The following is a 23,353-nucleotide window of genomic DNA, read 5'->3' as shown; positions in this document are numbered from 1 at the left end:
GCTATGGGCCGGGTGCAGGAAGGTGGGATTAGAAAGGGCACCTGGGTGTCCTCGGGCTGGCATGGACAAGATGGGCCGAATGGCCTCTTCTGTGCTGTAACTTTTCTATGGTTCTATGGAGTCACATGTAGGCCAGACCAAGTAAGGACAGCAGCTTCCTTCTCTAGAGCACATTAATGGACTAGATGGGTTTTTAATGACAATCAACAATGGTTTCATGGTCATCATTAGACTTTTAATTCCATAATTTTACTGAGTTCAAATTTCACCATCTGCTGTGGTGGGATTCGAACCCTGGTCCCCTGAGCATTACCCTGGGTCTCTGGATTACTAGTCCAGTGACAATACTATGCAAATAAGAGAAGCAAAGAGGGAGTATGAAAAGAGACTGGCAGTTAACATAAAAGGGAATCCCAAAGTCTTCTATTGGCATATAAACGGTAAAAAGGTGGTAAAAGGAGGACTAGGAGCGATTAGGAACCAAAAAGGACATATATGCTTGGAGGCAGAGGGCATAGCTGAGGTATTAAAATGAATACTTTGCATTTGTCTTTACCAAGGAAGAAGGTGCTACCCAGGCCATGATGGAAGAGGAGGTAATTAAGACACCAGAAGAGTTTAAAATTAATAAGGAGGTGGAATTAGATAGGCTGTCTGTACTTAAAGTTGATAAGGCACAAGGAATGGATTAGATGCATCCAAGGATATTGAGGAAAGTCATAGAGGTCTACAGCACAGAAAAAGGCCCTTCAGCCCATCGAGTCTGCACCAGGCAAACAAGTATCTAACTATTCTAATCCCATTTTCCAGCACTAGGCCCACAGCCTTGTATGCCATGGCATCGCAAGTGCACATCCAAATACTTCTTAAATGTTAGGAGGGTTTCTGCCTGTCCCACCCTTTCAGGCAGTGAGTTCCAGATTCCCACCACCCTCTGGGTGAAAAAATTCTTTCTCACATCCCCTCTAAACCTCCTGCCCCTTACCTTAAATCTATGCCCCCTGGTTATTGATCCCTCCACCAAGGGGAAAAGTTCCTTCCTGTCTACCGTATCTATGCCCCTCATACTTTTATACACCTCAATCATGTGCCCCATCAATCTCCTCTGCTCCAGGGAAAATAACCCCAGTCTATCCAATCTCTCCTCATAACTAAAACTCTCCAGCCCATACAACATCCTGGTAAATTTCCTCTGCACTCTCCTATAATGCAGATTCCAGAACTGCACGCAATACTCTAGCTGTGGCCTAACCAGCGTTTTATACAGTTCCAGCATAACCTCCCTGCTGTTATATTCTATGCCTCAGCTAATAAAGGCAGGTATCCCATATGCCTTCTTAACCACCTTATCTACCTGTCCCGCTACCTTAAGGGACCGGTGGACATGCACACCAAGGTCCCTCTGATCCTCGGTACTTCCCAGGATCCTACCATTCATCATGTATTCCCATGCCTTGTTTGTCCTGCCCAAGTGCATCACCTCACACTTATCCGGATTAAATTCCATTTGCCACTGATCAGCCCATCTGACCAGCCCGTCTATATCCTCCTGTAGTCTAAGGCTATCCTCCTCACTGTTTACCATCCCACCAATTTTCGTGTGATCCGCGAACTTACTGATCAACCTTCCTACATTCAAGTCTAAATCGTTTATAAATATCACAAACAGCAAGGGACCCAACACCGATCCCTGTGGAACCCCACTGGACACAGGCATCCAGTCACAAAAACACCCCTTGACCATCACCCTCTGCTTCCTGCCACTCAGCCAATTCTGGATCCAGTTTGCCAAATTGCCTTGGATCCCTTGGGCTCTTAACTTCATTATCAGTCTCTCATGTGGGACCTTATCAAAAGCCTTGCTGAAGTCCAAGTAGACTACGTCAAATGCATTGCCCTCATCTACACATCTGGTCACCTCGTCAAAAATTTCAATCAAATTGGCCAGACATGACCTCCCCTTAACAAAACCATGCTGACTGTCCTTGATTAATCCCTGCCTCTCCAATTGTAGATTAATTCTGTCCCTCAGAATTGCTTCCAATAGTTTTCCCACCACTGAGGTTAGACTGACTGGCCTGTAGTTCCCTGGTTTATCCCTTCCTCACTTCTTGAATAACGGTACCACATTGGCTGTCCTCCACTCCCCTAACACCTCTCCTGTGGCTAGAGAGGTATTTAAAATTATTGCCAGCACCCCTGCTATCTCCTTCCTTCCCTCACTCAACATCCTGGGATACATTTCATCCGGGCCTGGAGATTTATCTACTTTTAAGCCTGCCAGACCACTTAGAATGTCTTCCCTTTCTACACTAATTTCTTTAATTATATCACAGTCCTTCTGCCTGATTTCTATGCCCACGTTGTCCCTCTCACTTGTGAACAGCGACACAAAGTATTCATTTAGAACCCTACCTAAATCTTCCGGCTCCACACACAAATTACCACTATGGTCCTTAATAGGCCCCACTCTTTCCCTAGTTATCCTCTTACTTTTAATGTTCTTATAAAATAACTTTAGATTTTCCTTTATTTTACCTGCCAATGTTTTTTCATGCCCCCTTTTTGCTCTCCTAATTTCCTTTTTAAGTTCCCCCCTACACATTCTATACTCCTCTAGGGCTTCCACTGTTTTGAGTCCTTGGTATCTGCCATAAGCCTCTCTTTTTCTCTTTATCCAATCCTGTATATCCCTCGACATCCAGGGTTCCCTGGATTTGTTGTCCCACTCTTTGTCTTTACTGGAATATGTTGGCTCTCCCTATTTCCTTCTTGAATGAGTCCCACTGCTATGACGCAGATTTACCTAAAAGTAGCTGCTCCCAGTCCATTCTGGCCAAATCATATCTGATCTTATTAAAATCAGCCTTCCCCCAATTTAGAACTCTGATTTCTGGCCCATCCTTGTCCATTTCCATAACAACCTTGAATCTAACAGAGTTATGATCACTATCTGCAAAATGCTCCCCCACTGATACCTCTACCTCTTGCCAGCTTCATTCCCTAGAATTAAGTCCAGGACTGCCCCTTCTCTTGTAGGACCTTCTATGTAGTGGCTTAAAAAGCTCTCCTGGATGCATTTTAACAATTCCGCTCCCTCTAAAGCTGTCACACTATTGACTAACCCAGTTAATGTTGGGGAAGTTGAAATCCCCCCACTATTACTACCCTATTATTTTTACACTTCTCTGAAAGTTGCCTACATATCTCTTCTATTTTTCTCTGACTGTTTGGGGGCCTATAGTACACTCCCAGCAATGTGATTGCTCCTTTTTTGTTTTTCAGTTCTACCCATATGGCTTCATTTGAGGAGCCTTCTAAGATGTCATCCCTCCTTACTGCTGTAATTGATGTTGCGATACTCCCTCCTCTTTTACCTCCTTCCTTGTCTCGCCTAAAGACCCTAAATCCTGGAATATTGAGCTGCCAATCCTGCCCCTCTCTTAACCATGTCTCTGTGACAGCAATGACATCATACTTCCATATGTTAATTTGTGCCCTCAACTCATCCGCCTTATTCATCAGACTCCTTGCATTAAAATAAACACCATCCAACCTTGCCAAACTCCCTTGTGCCTTAACTGGCCTATAATTTTTATGCCTTCCAGACTCACTTGCTCTCTCTTCTAATTTTGGCTGTGCATCTCCCCCTGCTGAACCTCCTCTCAGGATCCCATCCCCCTGCCAAGTTAGTTTAAACCCTCCCCAACAGCATTAGCAAACCTCCTCGCAAGGATGTTGGTCCCATTCCGGTTCAGATACAACCCGTCCGCCTTGTACAGGTCCCACCGCCCCCAGAAACGGTCCCAATGTCCCAGAAATCTAAAGCCTTCCCTCCTGCACCATCTCTCCAGCCACGCATTCATCTGGACTAACCTCCTATTTCTATACTCACTAGCGTGTGGCACCAGAAGTAATCCAGAGATTACTACTTTTGAGGCCCTGTTTTTTAATCTAAATTCTCCCTAAATTCTGCTTGCAGGACCTCATCCCTCTTTCTACCTATGTCGTTGGTACCAATATGTACCACGATCTCTGTCTGTTTGCCCTCCCCCTTTAGAATGCCCTGCAGCCGTTCAGTGACATCGTTGACCCTGGCAGCAAGGAGGCAACATACCATCCTGGAGTCACGTCTACGGCCGCAGAAACGCCTGTCTGTTCCCCTTACTATCGAGTCTTCTCCCACTATTTCTTTTTCCCTCTTTTTCCTCCCACCCCTGTACAGCTGAACCACTCACAGTGCCATGAGTATGGCTGCACTCCCCAGAGGAACCATCACTCTCACCATTTTCCAACACAGAAAAACAGTTCTCGAGTGAGATGCACCTTGGGGATTTCCTGACTACCTGCCTGACACCTTTCTCCTGACTGATGGTCACCCATTCCCCCTCTGTCTGCACTTCCGTAAGCTGTGGGGTGACCACATCTAAAAATGTGCTATCTGCGAAACTCGCAGCCTCATGGATGCACCTCAGTGTCTCCAGCTGCCGCTCAAGCTGTGAAACACGGAGCTCAAATAACTGCAGCTGGTGGCACTTCCTGCACACGTGGTCAGTCAGAGCACAAGGAGCGTCTAGGACTTCCCACATGTTGCAGGCAGTATATAACACGGGACTGAGCTGCCCTGCCATGCTTCTAGTTGAAAAAAAAACCCTTTAAGTTAAATACAGTAAAAAAAAGTTTAATTATTTATGTATTTTAAATAAAAACTAGAACCCTTACCTTTCCTTAGCTTAATCTATTTTAAACTGAAGAAAAACACTTACCACTACTCACCAGTTAGCTCTCACCTTTGTACTGACGTCACTTTTTGAACCTTCCCCACACTCGCGCTGGTTCTGATCGCTCCACCGCTCTCTCGCACTGCCTTGTGATGTCACTCTTATTTTCAACAAGAACTGACTGCAGGACATTCTTCTCAGACTGCTTCACCGCGATGCTGACTGCAGGACACTCTTCCCAGACTGCTTCACAGCGATGTTGACCGCAGGACACTTCCCTGAAGTGAGAGTGGAAATTGCGGAGACATTGGCCATAATTTTTCAGTCTTCTTTAGACCCCGGGGGTGGTGCCAGAGGACTGGAGAATCGCAAACATTGCACCCTTGTTCAAAAAAAAGTGTAAAGATTAGCCCAGCAACTACAGGCCAATCAGTTTAGCTTTGGTGTTGTTCTGGAAACAATAATTAGGGACAAAATTAATAATCACATGGACAAATACAGATTAATTAAGGAAAATCAAGATGGATTTCTTAACGGAAAATCGTATTTAACTAACTTGCCAGACGTTTTTGAGGAGGTAACAGAGAGGGTTGATGAGGGCAATGCTGTTGATGTGGTGTACATGGACTTCAAAAAGACATTTGATAGAGCCACACAACAGACTTGTGAGCAAAGTTATAGCTCATGGAATAAAAGGGACAGTAGCAACATGGATACAAAATTGGCTGAGTGACAGGAAACAGAGAGTAGTGGTTAATGGATGTTTTTCAGGCTAGAGAAAGGTTTGTAGTGGAGTTCCGCAGGGGTCAGTGTTGGGACCCTTGCTTTTCCTGATATATATTAATGACCTAGACCTTGGTGTACAGGGCACAATTTCAAAATTTGCGGATGATACGAAACTTGGAAACATAGTGAACTGTGAGGAGGACAGTGTAGAACTTCAATGGGACATAGACAAATTGGAATGGGCAGACAGCTGGCAGATGAAGTTCAATGTGGAAAAATATGAAGGAATTAATTTTCGTACGAAGAACATGGAGAGACAATATAAAATAAAGGGTAGAACTCTAAAGACGGTGCAGGAGCAGAGGGACCTGCATGTAGTTGTGCATAAGTTATTGAAGGTGGCGGGACAGGTTGAGAGCGCGGTTAACAAAGCATTTGGCATCCTAGGCTTTATTAATAGGGGAATTGAGTACAAGAGCTAGGGGGTTATGTTGAACTTGTATAAGACACTGGTTCGGCCTCAGCTGAAGTACTGATCTAGTTCTGGATGCCACACTTTAGGAAGGAGGTGAAGGCATTGGGCAGAGTATAAAAACAATTCACAAGAATGGTTCCAGGGATGAGGAGCTTCAGTTATGAAGATAGATCGGAGAAGAGAAGGCTGAGAGGGGACTTGATAGAGGTATTCAAAATCATGAGGGTTCTGGACAGAATAGATGGGGAGAAACTGTTCCCACTCGTGAAAGGATCAAGAACGAGAGGGCACAGATTTAAAGTAATTGGCAAAAGAAACAAAAGCGATATGAGAAATAACTTTTTCCGCAGTGAGTGGTTAAGGCCTGGAATGCGCTACCTGAGATTGTGGTGGAGGCAGGTCCAATCGAGGCATTCAAAAGGGAATTGGACCTTTATTTGCAGAGGAAGTATGTGCAGGTTTATGGGTAGTAGGCAGGAGAACGGCACTAAGTAAATTGCTCATTCGGAGAGCTGGTGGAGACATGATAGGCCAAATGGCCTCCTTCTGAACTGTAACAATTCTGAGAGTCAGAACTGAGGGAGTGCTGCACTGTCGGAGGGTCAGTACTGAGGGAGTGCCGCACTGTCGGAGGGTCAGTACTGAGGGAGTGATGTACTGTCCGAGGCTTGGTACTGAGTGAATGCTGCACTGTCAGAGAGCAGTACTGAGGGAGTGTCACACTGTCAGAGGGTCGGTACTGAGGGAGTGCTACACTGTCAGAGGGTTGGTATTGAGGGAGCACTGTACTGTCGGAAGGCAGTACTGAGGGAACGATGCACTGTCAGAGGGTCGGTGCTTGAGGGAGTGCTGCACTGTCAGAGGGTCAGTACTGAGGGAGTGCTGCACTGCTGGAGGGTCGGTACTGAGGGAGTGCTGCACTGTCAGGGTCGGTACTGAGGGAGTACTGCACTGTTGAAGTGGGAAATAATCTGCCTGGTCAGGTAGTTGTTGAAGTTCCCATGACGACACTTAAACACACTGTTTTCCCAGTGTCTTCCTTCCTCCTCAATAGCCTGAAAAACAGATCCAATTGATTCTTCTTCTGTTTATGGGATCCTACTGTGCAGAGTTGGCAGGCATATTTGCGTAACAGTGGCTTCACTTTTCTTTATTCGTTCATGGGATATGGACATCGCTGACTAGGCCAGCATTTATTGCCCATCCCTAATTGCCTTTGAGAAGGTGGTGGTGAGCTGCCTTCTTGAACCGCTGCACTCCATGTGGTATAGGTACACCCAATTCAAAAGTAATTCATTGTGAAGTGCTTTGTCCTGTTGCTCTATATAAATGGAAGTTATGTCTTTTCTCTGGTTACATCAAGATTTATTTATCCTGTTTTATTTTAAATTTAGTGAAGAAGTAGTTTGATTTATTTGATTGGTTCCACATCTTTATAATCCTTGGTTATTTTCCCGCTAATGTGTGTCTGAAGCTAACCTCTGAGCAGTCTGTGTATAAAGGTCATGATGATTGTTTGTCATGTGGGTTTTGTGTTTGAATATTCGACCACTAATTATTAAATGGTTGTCCTTCCTTCAAGGGAGATTTTGGGACTCAGAAGGAAGCAGCATGGGCCATCAGTAACCTGACAATCAGTGGCAGAAAGGAACAGGTAACTGCACCTTTTGGCAACGCAGAAACACCATGTCATTGTGTGTCTGGTGAACACACCATCTGGCCATTCTCATGGACCTGCACTTACTTCATTTTCCTAAACATACATTTTTCATACTCTTCTGGGAAGTGTATTTCCACAATAGTTAGCTAGAAAAGAAAGTCCTACAATCCTTAACACGTGTTTTCAATTTGGTAATAACGTGTGATTTTCATGCAGAGCGTACAGTACATTTCAGATCTGGAAATATTTAATTTTGGATTGAGTGATGTGAGTTTGAATATCTTTCATTGGGTGGAAAGTAATGGGAATTTGTACCCCATCTGCTAGCATTTGCCACTTTGCTTCCCCTGTCCAAATGTTTGTTCCATAAATGTAGCAGCTTTTCGATAAGGAAGTGCTTTGAAGATTATAAAAATAAAATTCAATGTGGTACACAGATAATTGAGTCTATTGCCTGACTTATGGTAGGCAATTATGTTGTGAAAGCAAAATATTTTGACTATTCTGAGATTCTGTTCACTGATGACAAACTGAATGTTTCTTGGATTTTTACTGTTTGGTAGGCGGAACACAAAACGTACAATCCTGATCTTTGCACTGAGCAAGAACTATAGGGTATGCCACCTCTGACCATTCTCTGACATCTCCTTTGGCAGTTTCATGACCTCAGGCTGAGGCTCACTCTACTGTTCGGGGGATATTTAAGATCCCTTGGCATTCCAGGCCAGAGCAGGAAGTTTTCTGCATGGAAGTTCTCAGCCTCTCATCCTACATGACCAAAAACAGTTAGATTGGTCACACATCTCATTGTTGGTTGTTAGACTCAGTCACTGCTGCATTCACCAACAAAAGTGACTGCACTTCAATACGTAATGCATTGTATGTGGAACATCCTAAGATGCACTAAGTTGCCGCATTAATTTAGGATTATTGAAAGCAAGTTCAGTTTAGGTTGTAAAGGACCAAGTGTGCATATGTATAGATATCTCTTATTTGAGTTTTTAATTCATTGCTTTTCAGGTTGAATACCTCGTCCAGCAGAATGTTATCCCTCCTTTCTGTAAATTGCTTGGTGTGAAAGATCCTCAGGTGATTCAGGTGGTTCTTGATGGTCTAAATAATATTTTGAAGGGGGCTGGTTCTGACACAAATACATTAGTTGAAATGATAGAGGAGTGTGGAGGTAAGTGAAGTGCTTTTAATATTACCCCCTGAAGATCAAACTGTTTGTATCTCTGGATTGAAATATTTAACACTGCTACACTTCTCAGGACTTGAAAAAATTGAAGCCCTGCAGCAGCATGAGAATGAGGACATCTACAAACTTGCCTACGAGATCATTGACCACTATTTCTGTGGGGTGGAGGTGAGAATGTTTTCAACATGAGCTTATTGTAGGAAACTACAGGCCAGTTAGCCTCACATCTGACAAAGGGAAAATGCAAGAACCTATTATTAAGGAGTTTATAGGAAGGCACTTAGAAAATCTCAATGCAATCAGACAGAATCAACATGGTTTTGTGAAAGGGAAATCACGTTTGACTAATTTATTAGAGTTCTTTGAGGAAGTAACAAGCAACATGGATAAAGGGGAACCTGTAGATGTGGTATATTTGTATTTCCATAAGCACTGACAAGGTGCCATATCAAAGGTTACTATACAAGATGAGAACTCATGATGTAGGGGGTAACATATTAGGATGGATAGAGGATTGGTAAGCTAACAGGAAACAAAGTAGGCAAAAATGTGTCATTTTCAGGTTGGCAAGATGTGATGAGTGGAATGCCACAGGGATTAGTGCTGGGGCTCAACTATTTACAATCTATATCGGTTACTTGGATGAAGGGACTGAATGTATGGTTGCTAACTTTGCTGATGACACTAAGATAGGTAAGGCAGTAAGTTGTGAAGAGGACATAAAGATTTTGCAAAGGGATAGAGATGGGTTAAGTGAGTGGACATAAATTCAGAGGATGGAGTGTAATGTGGGAAAATGTGAACTTGTCCACTTTGGCAGGAAGAACAAAAAAAGCAGAATATTATTTAAATGGAGAGAGTGTAGGGGTTCCCTTCTCCCTCAGAGACCCTCCCCACACTCAAGTTCGTGACACCAGATTCACAAGTGTATGGCTTGAACAGAATGACCAGATCATTCGCAATTGTTTTATTGAATCACCCATAACCCTACAGTACAAAACCCAAAACTTAAAACAACCTATTTCCGGTACCCAACACAAAATCACAAAAACGACTCGGTTAAAACTTACAAAAACACAGGCAGAACACCAGGTCCTGTCCTGGAACCTTGAGAGAAAAAAATCTCTCAGACCAATGTCACCGAGATATGTCTGAAACAAGTTACAAGGTACCGGCAAAAAACACCAAGTTTTCACCCCAAACCTTCACAAAACCCTCAGACCCTATCACTATGATTGGGCTGAAACTTAGAACCCCCAGCACGGCTGGTCTGTCCGGTGTTGACTGTCCTGAGTCAAGGTGACCAAATTCGACCCTTCTTCCAACTGCAGCCCAGGTGCTCAGATTTTATAGTAATTTAACTCAGACACGTCAAAACATATTTCCTGTTGTTCTAATGCCCGTTTAGTTGAGAAAATACAGGGTTTTCAATGGAAGAAGTATCCAGACTAATACTATCAGTTCTCATTTTATGAACAATTCTCCTGCTGTTTGAGGTGTCACAGTAACAGCACCTGGCTCCAAAGTTAATAAGGGTTTGAATGACCCTGTTCCAGTCCTACTGTCTGTGGTGGTTGAATAATTCCTTGAGCATATTGTATTGACAATATGTCCTTTGTGCCATTGTATTGGGTAATCAGACTTCTTGATCATGTTAGTCATTGTCCAAACCCTTTCGATGAGTCACTAAACGTCTGAATTAACCCCTTGCTGCCCAGCCCTGTACTGCTGGCTGCAGCTTATCTTTTTGAAATTTATAGTTCCAATCATGAGGTCAAAACATATCTGTGGATTTGAAATTATGTTCCATAAATTTCCCAGTTGGAGGGCATTTCGAAACTTCAAAAGATTGCAGAACTCTGAGGTACAGAGGGATCTGGGTGTCCTGGTAAATGAATCACACAAAGTTCATGTGCAGGTACAGGAAGTGATGGAATGTCATTGTTTATTGCAAGGGGAATGGAATAAAAAGGGGAAGTTTTGCCACAGTTTTACATGGCGTTGGTGAGACCACATCCAGAGAACTGTATACAACTTTGGTCTCCTTATTTAAGAAAGGACCTGCATTAGAACCTGTCCAGAGAAGGTTCACTTGACTGATTCCTGGGATGGAGGGGTTATCTTATGAGGAAAGGTTGGAGAGGTTGGTCCTGTACTCATTGGAGTTTAGAAGAATGAGAGGTGATCTTGTTGAAACATATAAGACCCCGAGGGGACTTGATCGAGTGGATGCTGAAAGGATGTTTCCCCTTGTGCCGGAGACTAGAACTCGGAGACATAGTTTAAAAATAAGGGGTTTCCCATTTAAGATGGAAATGAGGAGAATTTTTTTCTCTAACGATCGTTGTTAAGCTCCAATAGTTGTTTAGAAATGAAGACCGGAACCAAGACAGACTCCTTCAGACAGCGTTTTCCTGATTGTCATAAAACTCTCCACAGACCGCACTAGTCTTAGCTGTTATCCCTTTTATACAACCAAATAGGTTCTTAGTTAAACAACCTAACAATTAGCAATTTAATTTATTTAACTGTTTCCTTCCCCAACAGATTCCCCTCTTCTTAAAAAGAAAATAACCCAGAGTTTATATAATCACAGAAAAAAGATAATAGTAATAACAAACATCAATATATATTTTTCGTTCAATAAATTGACCTTATTGCCCTCCTTAAAAGAAACATATGTATAGATATGTCCACACAAAAGAAGTATTTTTTTAAAGAAAAAGACATCCCTCATTGAGGATCTCTAGTAGCTGCTTGGAGCTCGCTCCTCTTTTGCTGAAGCAGTCAGATAAGTGGTAGCTGTTATCAATCCATTTGATCTTGGCAATCTCCTTATTCTCGAGCATCTGTTTTAAGCTTGCAATGTCAATTGGCAATCTCTTCTCATTAATGCACTTTGTAGAGTGAACTTTTTCCCAAGGAGTCTTGTTATCTATAAGACATTCAATAGGTACCAATCCCGAATACCCTTTTCCATTTAAAACTTCTGCCAGTATCTTTGATATAAAGACAACCATATCTACCTCCTCAACAAGTCTCTGCTGCTAACGTACTTTTTACAACTCTTCATATCTTTTTAGATTCCCATGTCAAAGGGCAGCATTTGCCTTTTCCTCCCATGAGATATTATAAATCCTCCCGCATTTGAAAATCTATCACAGATTTGCATAGCACGCATCACCGAACACAATCAGTTTCATTTCTCTAACATCACCCAAAGATGGGAATTTCAAAACACACTGCTCCATTTTTAATTTTGTCAATGTTTTGTTTGTCCGAATGATTTCTTCAACCTTGGGATCGTTCATTTTAGTGCCCAATTCCAAAACATCAAAACTGACATCTGGCCTGGTTTGTTTGCCTAGCCAATTGAGTTGCCCAATTAGACTTCTGAGTTCCTCTTTCTCTGTTTCAGAAGCTGCTGTATCATTCTGGGAGGCCGTACCATGACTAATTGCAATGGGATTGACGTTCTCTAAATCGGATTGCTAATATAAAAAGGACGTGTGATCCGCTCTGCCTGATTTCCAATCCAATGTATTTTAATGCACCAGAAGCCTGATTTCCAATTTTAAACTCCGTTCTGAGCCCATTAATGACAACTGTTTCAAATTCGCTACTCACACCCCACAAAAAATCATCTACATGCATCATAAAGATGCCTGCAAGTTTCCATGATGACAGTAAAACATTGTTGGGTCTGTTTGCAACTGAAGACAGCCTAACTTTAACAAAACTGACCTCACTGAGAAATACCAAACTCTGAAGGTGTCATTTAAACCATAAACACATATATTTAGCTTCTAGAGAGTCCCTTCTGCATTTGGCACCTGTTTTGGTAGACAGAGAAAAACTTCCCTTTGAAGTTGGTGTCCCTGCAAAAAAGCAGCTTTAATATCAATGGACTTACATTCCCAAGTATTTGTAGCTAATAGAGCTAAAAAGATTTTCAGCATAACTTTCCCTGCCATGGGTGAATCTACTCGTATATCCCAGTCACCCAATTTTTCTTCAAACCCTCGTGCCACTAGCCTGGCTTTAGCTTTGTAAGTCCCACTAGGAAGCACCTTTTCTGTGCATATCCATCTATGAGACAGAGCTGGTTGTCCCCTATCTGGATCCTTTATTAATTTATCGTCTAATTTGTTTGAAGCTACTGAGACTTCTCGATCACATGGGCTTCTGCTCCTTGTAGCGTTGCCAGTCTGTGCCATATTCCATGACCTTATTAAGCTTTGCCCTCTATCACGCTCCAGACTGTTGCTGTTTGATCTCCCTTTCCCGTTTATGAATGTTCTTTCAACAGTTTGCGATCTCTTCCTAGAGGCATGTTCACTCCCAAATCCACTGTCTGAACAGATACCGTGTTTCTGTGCCTTCCGTTTTTGTACTTCATGTTCCCAATCCATAGGCCTAACCTCCTGTCCTTTATCTCATACATTTAACCAGTTTTTATATTTTCCAGTGGCCTTCAACCTACAATTGTCACATCCCATCATTGACTGGCCCCTTCTGGCAAGTATGTAACTATAGTGTCAGCTTTTGGCAGTTGTCCTCTGGGACAAATTGCCTCATCTTCTTTGTCCAAATTACTGTCTCCATCTTTAGATACCCTGTCAACTTCAGCAACCTGATCCTCACAATCATCCAACATACAGGTATGAGAAGTACATGGTTCCTCATCCCTTCCTACAACACTCTCCAAACCAGCAAATTTGTAGTCTGCGCCAAATAACCTTGATGAGTGTACCCAAATAGTCTGGTTCCCATGTTGTAAAATGACTGTTTTACCATCTTTACCTATAATCTTTCCGGGGCCTCTCCACTCATTAAGTCCTCTTTTATGGTATACCATGTCTCCTGGATTGAAAATAGTTTCCGATGGACGTACATTGTGTCTTAGAGCTCGCTGAATTCTTTCTGAAACTTCGGCTTTAAGGAACGCTCTTCTACCCACGTGTAGTGTGTTTAAATGCTCAGAAAAGGTAGAGCTAATTGTAGTTCCCTCCCAAGTTGGGAGATGATCACTCAGGACTGAAGGAATTTTTGGATTTCTACCAAAAACCAACTGATATGGACTGTAGCCCCCACCCATCTCCAGTGGATTCTTGGCATGGACAGCCCATGCTAGAGTTGATGTTAATTTACAGCTTGGCCTATCTGCCAATATTTTACGAAGCATCTCATCTATAACCGTGTGATTCCTTTCACACACTCTGTTACTAAAGGGGCTTCCAGCTGTGGCATTCATAGCTATTACATTCATGTTTTCGCACATATCCTGAACTCATTGTTAGCAAATTCACCCCCCATTATCAGTGAGGAATTTCGCTGGTGGTCCCATTCTGGTCCCTATCCACTTCTCCATTACCTGATCCACAATTACTTTCTTTACTGTATAAGATTATCGACTGGCTGAACCTTGTTGCCAAATCTACGAAATGTAAAATAAAATTGTGCTTTTCTTTATCCCACACCTTTAAATCCATCGCCACAACTTCATTGAAATCCCTCACTAAGGGTAGACTCACAATGGGCCGTGATGGTGTCCTTCTGTATTTCTTATATATATATATATATCACACCTATCGCTTATCTCCTCTAAGTTTAGTGTACTCTCCATCCCTTATTCCTGCCTCCCTTAGCAACATTTTTAATCTTAGTGAAGGAGGATGGGCAAACTGCTGATGCAATTTTAACACAATTTGCTTTGCGTCTTCCAAATTCCTATCTCCTGACGCCAATAACACTTCTTTAATCTCCTTAGTAGAAAAGTTAGGTTTTATTAAAGGAATACAGTCGTGTCCAGATCGTGTAAATTGTAAATCCACAGGTTTTCCAAATACAATGGCCTTGTCATTCTCCATGTCCAGCTCCATTTGCACTTTCTTCATCAATGGTCTGCTCATCAGTAACTGTATTTCGCTCGACACTACATCTGTGCTGAGGAAATGATTGATTCCAGCTATCTTACAGGGAATCTCTACCCTTTTTAAAAAAGATTTTAGGGTATTATCATCTCCAAATCTAAAACTGGCAGAACTCTCAAATTCTTAAACTTATCATTTAAGGAGTCCAGGCAGCATTTTAACCAGTCTATTCCACAGAATGTAGACGTGAATCCGCTATTTAGCACCGCACAGCTGAAGGACTCTGCCACCAAGACATTCATCACTGGGCTGAAACATCTTGTAACTAATACAATGCCCTCTCTTTGGTCAGTATCTCCATCTTTTTCTTCTAAGTCTCCTGTCTCATGTTTAATTTCAAACACCTTATTATATCGTTTAGGACAGTTCAGTTCATAATAGCATTTTGAATCACATCTAAAACACTGATTGACCACACCCTGGACATTTCTGCGGTTCATTCTTTTGTTGTAAATCCCTGATTCTTTTCTCCTGCCATAATTGTCCAAGGTGTTTCTATCCTCATTGTTTCTAATTATAAATCTCCTTTCTTACTGACGCCTGCGTCCTGTTTCTAAGCGATCTCACCATCCCATTAACAATATATCCTCCATTTTCTGTCTTACCGCCGAATGGCTCATTTGCGCCATGAACGCTGCCGGAAAGGAATGTTTTCCAAGGAACTTTTTTTAGAGCTTTTTACATCTGCTCTAGCTGTGTGTGTGTGTGTGTGTGTGTGTGTGTGTGTGTCTCTGCAAACCCAACTCCCATTAGAACTAGGAGCCTGTCCATATTCGATACTCTGACACAGTCTAGTAACTTGAACGCCAGCACTGATTGGGGAATTTCTAGACGGAATTTTTGTAATCTTGCATATGGTCTACTGAATTCCATTATGTAATCTTCTATAGAACTTTCTTCCAACTTTCTAAATTTGTCAAAATCAGACCACGCTTCATAAGCACTTAACAAGTCATCCTTCTGATAGATCTTATCCATAAATCCAAACCTTCATCCATGTCCAAATGCTCAGGCTCCAACTCCAAAAATACTTTGTATTTTAGTTTGTTTTTATATGGTAATGAAAGTGCCAAGGCCATTCCCTGTTTTTTCTTTGTCAAGAACATAACCCGTGTCCACATGGTGACTTCATTTTTCCATTGCTCATAGGGTTCACTCCCAAAAAACATCAGTGGGTAATCATACCCCGAAACTCGACATTTTGATTTCAGCCATTCTTCAAAGTTACTCCGAACCACTCTGCTCTTAAATTTAACTCCAAATACAGTCCGTTGTCCGAAGAAAGCTTACTTTCCAATCTATTACTTACAAGCAGCAACCATTCTCTGCTACCACTGTTAAGCTCCAATAGTTGTTTAGAAATGAAGACCGAAACCAAGACAGACTCCTTCAGACAGAGTTTTATTGGTTGTCATAAAACTCTCCACAGAGAGCACTAGTCTCAGCTGTTATCCCTTTTATACAACCAAATGGGTGCTTAGTTAAACAACCTAATAATTAGCAATTGAACTTCTTTAACTGTTTTCTTCCCTAACAATTAAAAGCCTGTGGAATTGTCTTCCCCAGAGAGTGGTGGAGACAGGGTTATTGAATATTTTTAAGGCAGAGATAGATTCTTGACCCACAAGGGAGTCAAATATTATCCGGGGTAGGCAGGAAAGTGGAGTTGAGGTCACAATTAGATCAGCCATGATCTTATTGAATCAAGGCTCGAGGGGCTGAATGGCCTATTCCTGCTCGTAATTTGTATGTTCTTATCTTTTGGAGAAGTAGTACTCATTATATTTGCTAATTGTTTAGTTACTCATGACGTAAAGTAAAACCCTACAAGTCATTGTGGTGTACACTGAGAGGAAGTGATGTAGACAAGCTTGGTACACTGGGTTCAGATTCCTGTCTTGGTTGCAGGCATTTTATACTGCGCTTGTCAATTTAAGTTTCTTGTTGCATGTTTATTTGGACCAAAGTCATTTTTTCCAAATTATCAACTGTAGGGCATTTGAAGCAGTGTTTGCCTTGATACCTCCTAAAAAATGAAGTTATCCATGACCACAGAGTAATGTATGCTGGCCTGCATAGCATCCGCTATTATCTAATGATAGAATTTTGCAGTATAGAGGGAGGCTATTTGGTCCATCATGTCTTTGCTGGCTCTTTGAAAGAGCCTATCCAATTAATCCCACTCCCCCGCCCCTTCCCCATAGCCCTGCACATTTTTCTCCTTCAATTATTTATTTTCCATTGAATCTGTTTCTAACACCACTTCAGGCCATATTCCATCAGCGCATTCCATATCATCATTTCAATCCCTCATGTTCTTGTCATATGAGACTTGTTGCGAAGCAACAATTTGATTGACTAATGCTGAGAGGAAAGATTTATGAAATTGTAGAATACTTTTTGAAGAATGTAGTTATGATTTCACTTTAGATGAAAACTTTTACAAATGACTAAAATGTTAAAGCAACAAATCGCAGACCACATGTACTGAAGTGGTGTGACTTTTCTGCTGTGTCAGTTTGATCAGCATTAATCAGAATTTATTGTGTGTGACTAAATTACAGCTATTGTTTACTGTGTGTGTGCACGTGTGTGAGGATGGACGTGTGCACTTGCATGGGTGTGAGGATGTGTGTGAGTGGGAAGATGGGTTGTGCGTGTGGGGGGCGTGTGTGCATGTGGAGGTGTGTGTGGGGGCGGTAGGGGTGTGTGTGTGGGGGGGTAGGGGTGTGTGTGGCGGGGGGGTAGGGGTGTGTGTGGGGGGGTAGGGGTCTGGTGGGGGGGTAGGGGTGTGTGTGGCGGGGGTAGGGGTGTGTGTGTGGGGGATAGGGGTGTGTGTGTGTGTGGGGGGGGGTAGGGGTGTGTGTGGCGGGGGGGTAGGGGTGTGTGTGGGGGGGTAGGGGTGTGTGTGGGGGGGTGGGGGTAGGGGTGTGTGTGGGGGGGTAGGGGTGTTTGGGGGGGTGTGTGTGGGGGGTGGGGGTAGGGGTGTGTGTGGGGGGGTGTTTTGGGGTGTAGGGGTGTGTGTTGGGGGGTGGGGGTAGGGGTGTGTGTGTGGGGGGGTGTTTTGGGGTGTAAGGGTGTGTGTGGGGGGTTGGGGGTAGGGGTGTGTGTGGGGGGGTGTTTTGGGGTGTAAGGGTGTGTGTGGGGGATGGGGGTAGGGGTGTGTGTGGGGGGGTGTTTTGGGGTGTAGGGGTGTGTGTTGGGGGGTGTTTTGGGGTGTAGGGGTGTGTGTGGGGGGGGTGTTTTGGGGTGTAGGGGTGTGTGTGGGGGTGTGTTTTGGGGTGTAGGGGTGTGTGTGGGGGGGTGTTTTGGGGTGTAAGGGTGTGTGTGGGGGGGGTAGGGGTGTGTGTGGGGGGGGTGTTTTGGGGTGTAAGGGTGTGTGTGGGGGGGTGGGGGTAGGGGTGTGTGTGGGGGGGGGTGTTTTGGGGTGTAGGGGTGTGTGTGGGGGGGTGTTTTGGGGGGTGGGGGTGTGTGTGGGTGGGTGTTTTGGGGGGTGGGGGTGTGTGTGGGGGGGTGTTTTCGGGGGTGGGGGTGTGTGTGGTTTGATTACAGCTCACTGAAAACTTGTTGTTTTTGTGCCCTGACAGATTGATGAAGATCCTTGCCTTATTCCTGAAACCACCCCTGGAGGAACTTTCAACTTTGACCCTTCTACAGAGCTTCAGTCAAAGGAGTTTAATTTTTAAATATATACTCAATCTGAAGATATAAAATACAGAGAGCGATTGGTCATCTATCAATCAATGTTTGTAAAAATGTAAAAAGCAACATCAGACTTGGAATACTGGCTTGCAAAAAACCAGTGCAGCTGTGTGCACCCCAGACTGATCTTCCAGTTACAAACAACAAAGCTGCTTTTAGGCCACTGCTAACCAGCCGAATCTCCTTCGCTGTTTCCCGCACTAACTTCTGTGATGCAATGACTGTGGCACATCCAGAGACATGGTGCTGAAACCTATCCTGTTCGAACAATCTGTTGGACTGTGCCTCTGTCTTTGGAGATGGAGCAGTGAAGAAAATTTCCAATCCCCCTATCATTCCTGTTTTCCTTTTGAGTTTATTGTAGTGGCAACTGCTGCCTTTCCCATTTGCTCCTGTGTCTTAAACCAGTTCCCCCTTACTGAGACTACTTAAAATACCATAAAAAAAGCCTAATATTACAATCCTGGTTTTGTGAGTTTTGTATGTAATCATAGGAGGCTTAAAATATTGGGGAAGTTCCTATTTTAATGCATCAGTATCACAACACACTCAGAATTTTCTGTGACGACTATACTATCAGTTTGGATGTGGTTCTCTGCAAGTTCTCAAACAGAAACTGCAAAATTGGTTCCTTCTCATTTTGCAAGACTTACCATAAAGATGCTGAGACGATTGTTTTCTGTGACTGTACATCCGAGCATCCGTGTTACTCTCAATTATACTTGCCTCTAGAGATGCCTAACAAAATTATGGAATTAATACTGTCACTTCTGGAAACTGTTTTCAAGACAGCAAAAAGCATTAACATTCAGATGTGAAGGCAGTCGGCTCCCAGGAGTTCTGCACCTTTAATCTATTACCTAAATAAGACTCCTTTCATGACAGATTTTGCAATTGACTGACGTGCACTATGGTATTTATAAGTACCTTTCACTGCTGGTGTACATTTTAGCAATATGTTTAGCATCACTGAAAATGCTCCACAGCCATTTTAAACATTGATGTGTTACTGCATGAAACTGGTGTGTATATATATATATATATATTAGTTACTCACATACAGTGTCACATTTTTATACGAGATGCCTCAATTCATTTTAATAATTAAAGGATCATTAATGTTAACTGCAAAATCAGGGCTTTAAATACTGCTACATGTGGTTTTGAAAATCCAATTGATGTGGTTGGGTTTTTGTATTTCCATAGGACATAAAGAAAAGCAGTTTATAATTCAGCTCAAGTTTTGCTTAGTCATGTTAAAAGAAATTGTTTTCAGTGAACAAATAATTAAATGTTTTGGTGCAGTTTGCCAGTTTTATTTCAGATACTTTAAATAGTTCGGTCTTTTACTCCTGGTTTGGTTGCAAGTGTTTGTGCTCTCCACACTCGTGTGCACACTCAGGCACATGCTCGCTTAAGTCACGCACACTTATTCTCGTGTGCAAGCATTCATTCAATGTAGGCACACGTTCACAAACACGAGGAATATGTTTACTCTCAGGCCACCCTCTCTCACTTTCACTCACTCACACCTCTCTTATGCACACGTACACACACCAGCAAATGCACGGACATCACTTTTACCCCATGGGTAGCAGATTTTAAGTTGCCATCTCAGTAGAAGCTATTCATCAAGATTAAATAGACTGGGACTTTATTCTCTGGGATTTTGAAATCACAGAATCACACAATGCAGAGGAGGCCCTTCAGCCCATCAAGTCTGCACTTACACGTGAGAAACACCTGACCTACCTATCTAATCCCATTTACCAGCGCTTGGCCCATAGCCTTGAATGTTATGACGTGCCAAGTGCTCATCCAGGTACTTTTTAAAGGATGTGAGGCAACCCACCTCCACCACCCTCCCAGGCAGCGCTATCCAGACCGTCACCACCCTCTGGTAAAAAGGTTTTTCCTCACGTCCCCCTAAACCTCCTGCCCCTCACCTTGAACTTATGTCCCCTCGTGACTGACCCTTCAACTAAGGGGAACAGCTGCTCCCTATCTACCCTGTCCATGCCCCTCATAATCTTGTACACCTCAATCAGGTCGCCCCTCAGTCTTCTCTGCTCCAATGAAAACAACCCAAGTCTATCCAACCTCTCTTCATAACTTAAATGTTTCATCCCAGGCAACATCCTGGTGAATCTCCTCTGCACCCCCTCCAGTGCAATCACATCCTTCCTATAATGTGGCGACCAGAACTGCACACAGTACTCCAGCTGTGGCCTCACCAAGGTTCTATACAACTCCAACATGACCTCCCTACTTTTGTAATCAATGCCTCAATTGATAAAGGCAAGTGTCCCATATGCCTTCTTCACCACCCCACTAACATGCCCCTCCACCTTCAAAGATCTATGGACACACATGCCAAGGTCCAGATGTTATCTACTTGGACTTCCAGAAGGCCTTTGACAAGGTGCCGCACAGGAGGCTGCTCAGTAAGATAAGAGCCCATGGCCTTAGAGGCAAGGTATTAGCATGGATAGAAGATTGGCTGTCTGGCAGGAGGCAGAGAGTGGGGATAAGGGGGTCCTTCTCAGGATGGTGGCCGGTGACTAGTGGAGTTCCGCAGGGGTCAGTGTTGGGACCACAACTTTTCACTTTATACATTAATGATCTAGATGAAGGAACTGAGGGCATCCTGGCTAAGTCTGCAGATGATACAAATATAGGTGGAGGGACGGGTAGTATTGAGGAGGCGGGGAGGCTGCAGAAGGATTTGGACAGGTTAGGAGAATGGGCAAAGAAGTGGCAGATGGAATACAACGTGGGAAAGTTGGAGGTCATGCACTTTGGTAGGAAGAATAGAGGCATGGACTATTTTCTAAATGGGGAGAGAATTCAGAAATCTGGAGTGCAAAGGGACTTGGGAGTCCTAGTCCAGGATTCTCTTAAGGTTAAGTTGCAGGTTGAGTCAGTAGTTAGGAAGGCAAATGCAATGTTGGCATTTATTTCGAGAGGACTAGAATATAAAAGCATGGGTGTGGGTCTGAGGCTTTATAAGGCTCTGGTCAGACCACATTTAGAATATTGTGAGCAATTTTGGGCCCCGTATCTCAGGAAGGATGTGCTGGCCCTGGGGAGGGTCCGGAGGAGATTCACGAGAATGATCCCAGGAATGAAAGGCTTAACATATGAGGAACGTTTGAGGACTCTGGGTCTATACTTGATGGAGTTTAGAAGGATGAGGGGGGATCTGATTGAAACTTACAGAATATTGAAAAGCCTGGATAGAGTGGATGTGGGGAAGATGTTTCCATTAGTAGGAGAGACTAGGACCCGAGGGCACAGCCTCAGAGTAAAGGGAAGACCTTTTAGAACAGAGATGAGGAGAAACTTCTTTAGCCAGAGAGTGGTGAATCTATGGAATTCATTGCCACAGAAGGCTGTGGAGGCCAGGTCATTGAGCGTATTTAAGACCGAGATAGATAGGTTCTTGATTGGTAAGGGGATCAAAGGTTACAGGGAGAAGGCGGGAGAATGGGGTTGAGAAACTTATCAGCCATGATTGAATGGCAGAGCAGACTGGATGGGCTGATTGGCCTAATTTCTGCTCCTCTGTCTTATGGTCCCTTTGTTCCTCAGAACTTCCAAGTGTCATGCCGTTCATTGAATACTTCCTTGTTTTACAGGGTTCAACAGGGTAGATGTAGGAAGAATCTTTCCCTTGGCTGGGGGGTCTAGAACAGTGGGAGGACAATCTCAGAATGAGGGGCAGGCTATTTTGGACTGAGATGAGGAGGAATTTCTTCATTCAGAGGGTGATGATCTTTGGAATTCTCTGCCCCAGAGGGCTGTGGAGGTTCGGTCATTGAGTTTGTTTAAGGCAGAGATTGATAGATTTCTACATCTTAAAAACATCAACGGATACGGGGATAGTGCAGGAAAATGGTGTTGAAGTGGATGATCAGCCATGATCTCGTTGAATGGCGGAGTGGGCTCGAAAGGCTGAATGGCCTACTCCTGCTCCTATTTTTTATGTTCCTATCCTGAAGATGTTCTGGTCTTTGTCATGGAGATTAGCAATCAAGATGCTGACGCTGGTCCTTACCTCTGGTTTGGACATTGAATATTGGCAAGAACCAGAGAGAAGGTGAAAAGTCAGCAGCCTGAGGAAGGGCCTGTAGCAACTACCTGGGAAAGTCTTTCGAGCTGGTCTTCTGTCTGGACAACTATAGTGCATCATCAGCAGCAGCATACAGTCTCTAATCAGGACATGCCGCACTTTTGTATTGGCTTTCAGTCTTGAAAAGTTGAGTTGCCATTTGATCTTGTATGGAGATACACTCCTCCTATGTTGGCAGGGAAAGCATAGGTCAGAGGGACAGAGAAAAAGATGCCAAACAGATTAGGGGCTAAGTCACAGCCCTATTCCGCCCTATTCTTGGTCTCAAACCTGTACGAAGTGGTGGTGTTGAACTGAATGGTCCTATTATCATGGACTGTGTGAGACTGCAAAGCTTGGGAAGACAACCAATTTTCTTCTGGTATCCAATAGAGACCCCCTCCTGCTCATGCTTTAGTGAGATACACAAAAGTAAGGTAGGGCGGTATTTGCTGCTCTCTGCACCTTTTTTGAAGCTGGTGTAGGAAGGTTATGTCTACCATAGATCTGACTGCTCTGAAGCCACATTGTGCCTCTTCATGTATTCTGTTAGCTAGTCGATGGATCCTGGTTAACAAAATCTTTCCCAATGACATTGAGGAGTGAGATTCCCCAGTAATTGTTCCAATTCCCTCGATTGCCTTTGTTCTTGTATACCATGATGATGTTTGCATCATGCATATCCTGTGGGAGAGAGCCTTCTCTCCAGCAGAGGATGAGGTCGTCTTGAAGGTAAAGCAGTAGGTGTGTTTTTCCACATTGAGTAGCTCAGTTGGTATTCTGTCCTTTCCAGATGCTTTCCTTGCTGCTAGGGAGTCAATGGCCTT

The 23,353-nt window shown here is 43.5% G+C and overlaps 1 protein-coding gene across 2 annotated transcripts in view; it reads left to right on the top strand.

Annotated features, from left to right (window-relative positions):
• The window catches only part of LOC144684026 (importin subunit alpha-4-like), an 82,879-nt gene extending 63,157 nt beyond the window's left edge, over positions 1 to 19,722 (top strand). For both annotated transcript variants that reach the window (XM_078547734.1, XM_078547735.1), the window contains 4 exons: positions 7,505 to 7,576; positions 8,603 to 8,765; positions 8,854 to 8,948; positions 18,301 to 19,722. In XM_078547734.1, coding sequence (XP_078403860.1) covers positions 7,505 to 7,576; positions 8,603 to 8,765; positions 8,854 to 8,948; positions 18,301 to 18,399 — 429 coding nt within the window. In that variant the 3' untranslated portion in view covers positions 18,400 to 19,722. The remainder of the gene's footprint in view (positions 1 to 7,504; positions 7,577 to 8,602; positions 8,766 to 8,853; positions 8,949 to 18,300) is intronic.
• The last annotated feature ends 3,631 nt before the right edge of the window (positions 19,723 to 23,353 follow it).

The sequence above is a fragment of the Cetorhinus maximus genome, chromosome 8 (genome assembly GCF_964194155.1).
Source record: "Cetorhinus maximus chromosome 8, sCetMax3.hap1.1, whole genome shotgun sequence".
NCBI classification, from domain to species: Eukaryota; Metazoa; Chordata; class Chondrichthyes; order Lamniformes; family Cetorhinidae; genus Cetorhinus; species Cetorhinus maximus.
This window is presented reverse-complemented; position numbering and strand designations above follow the sequence as displayed.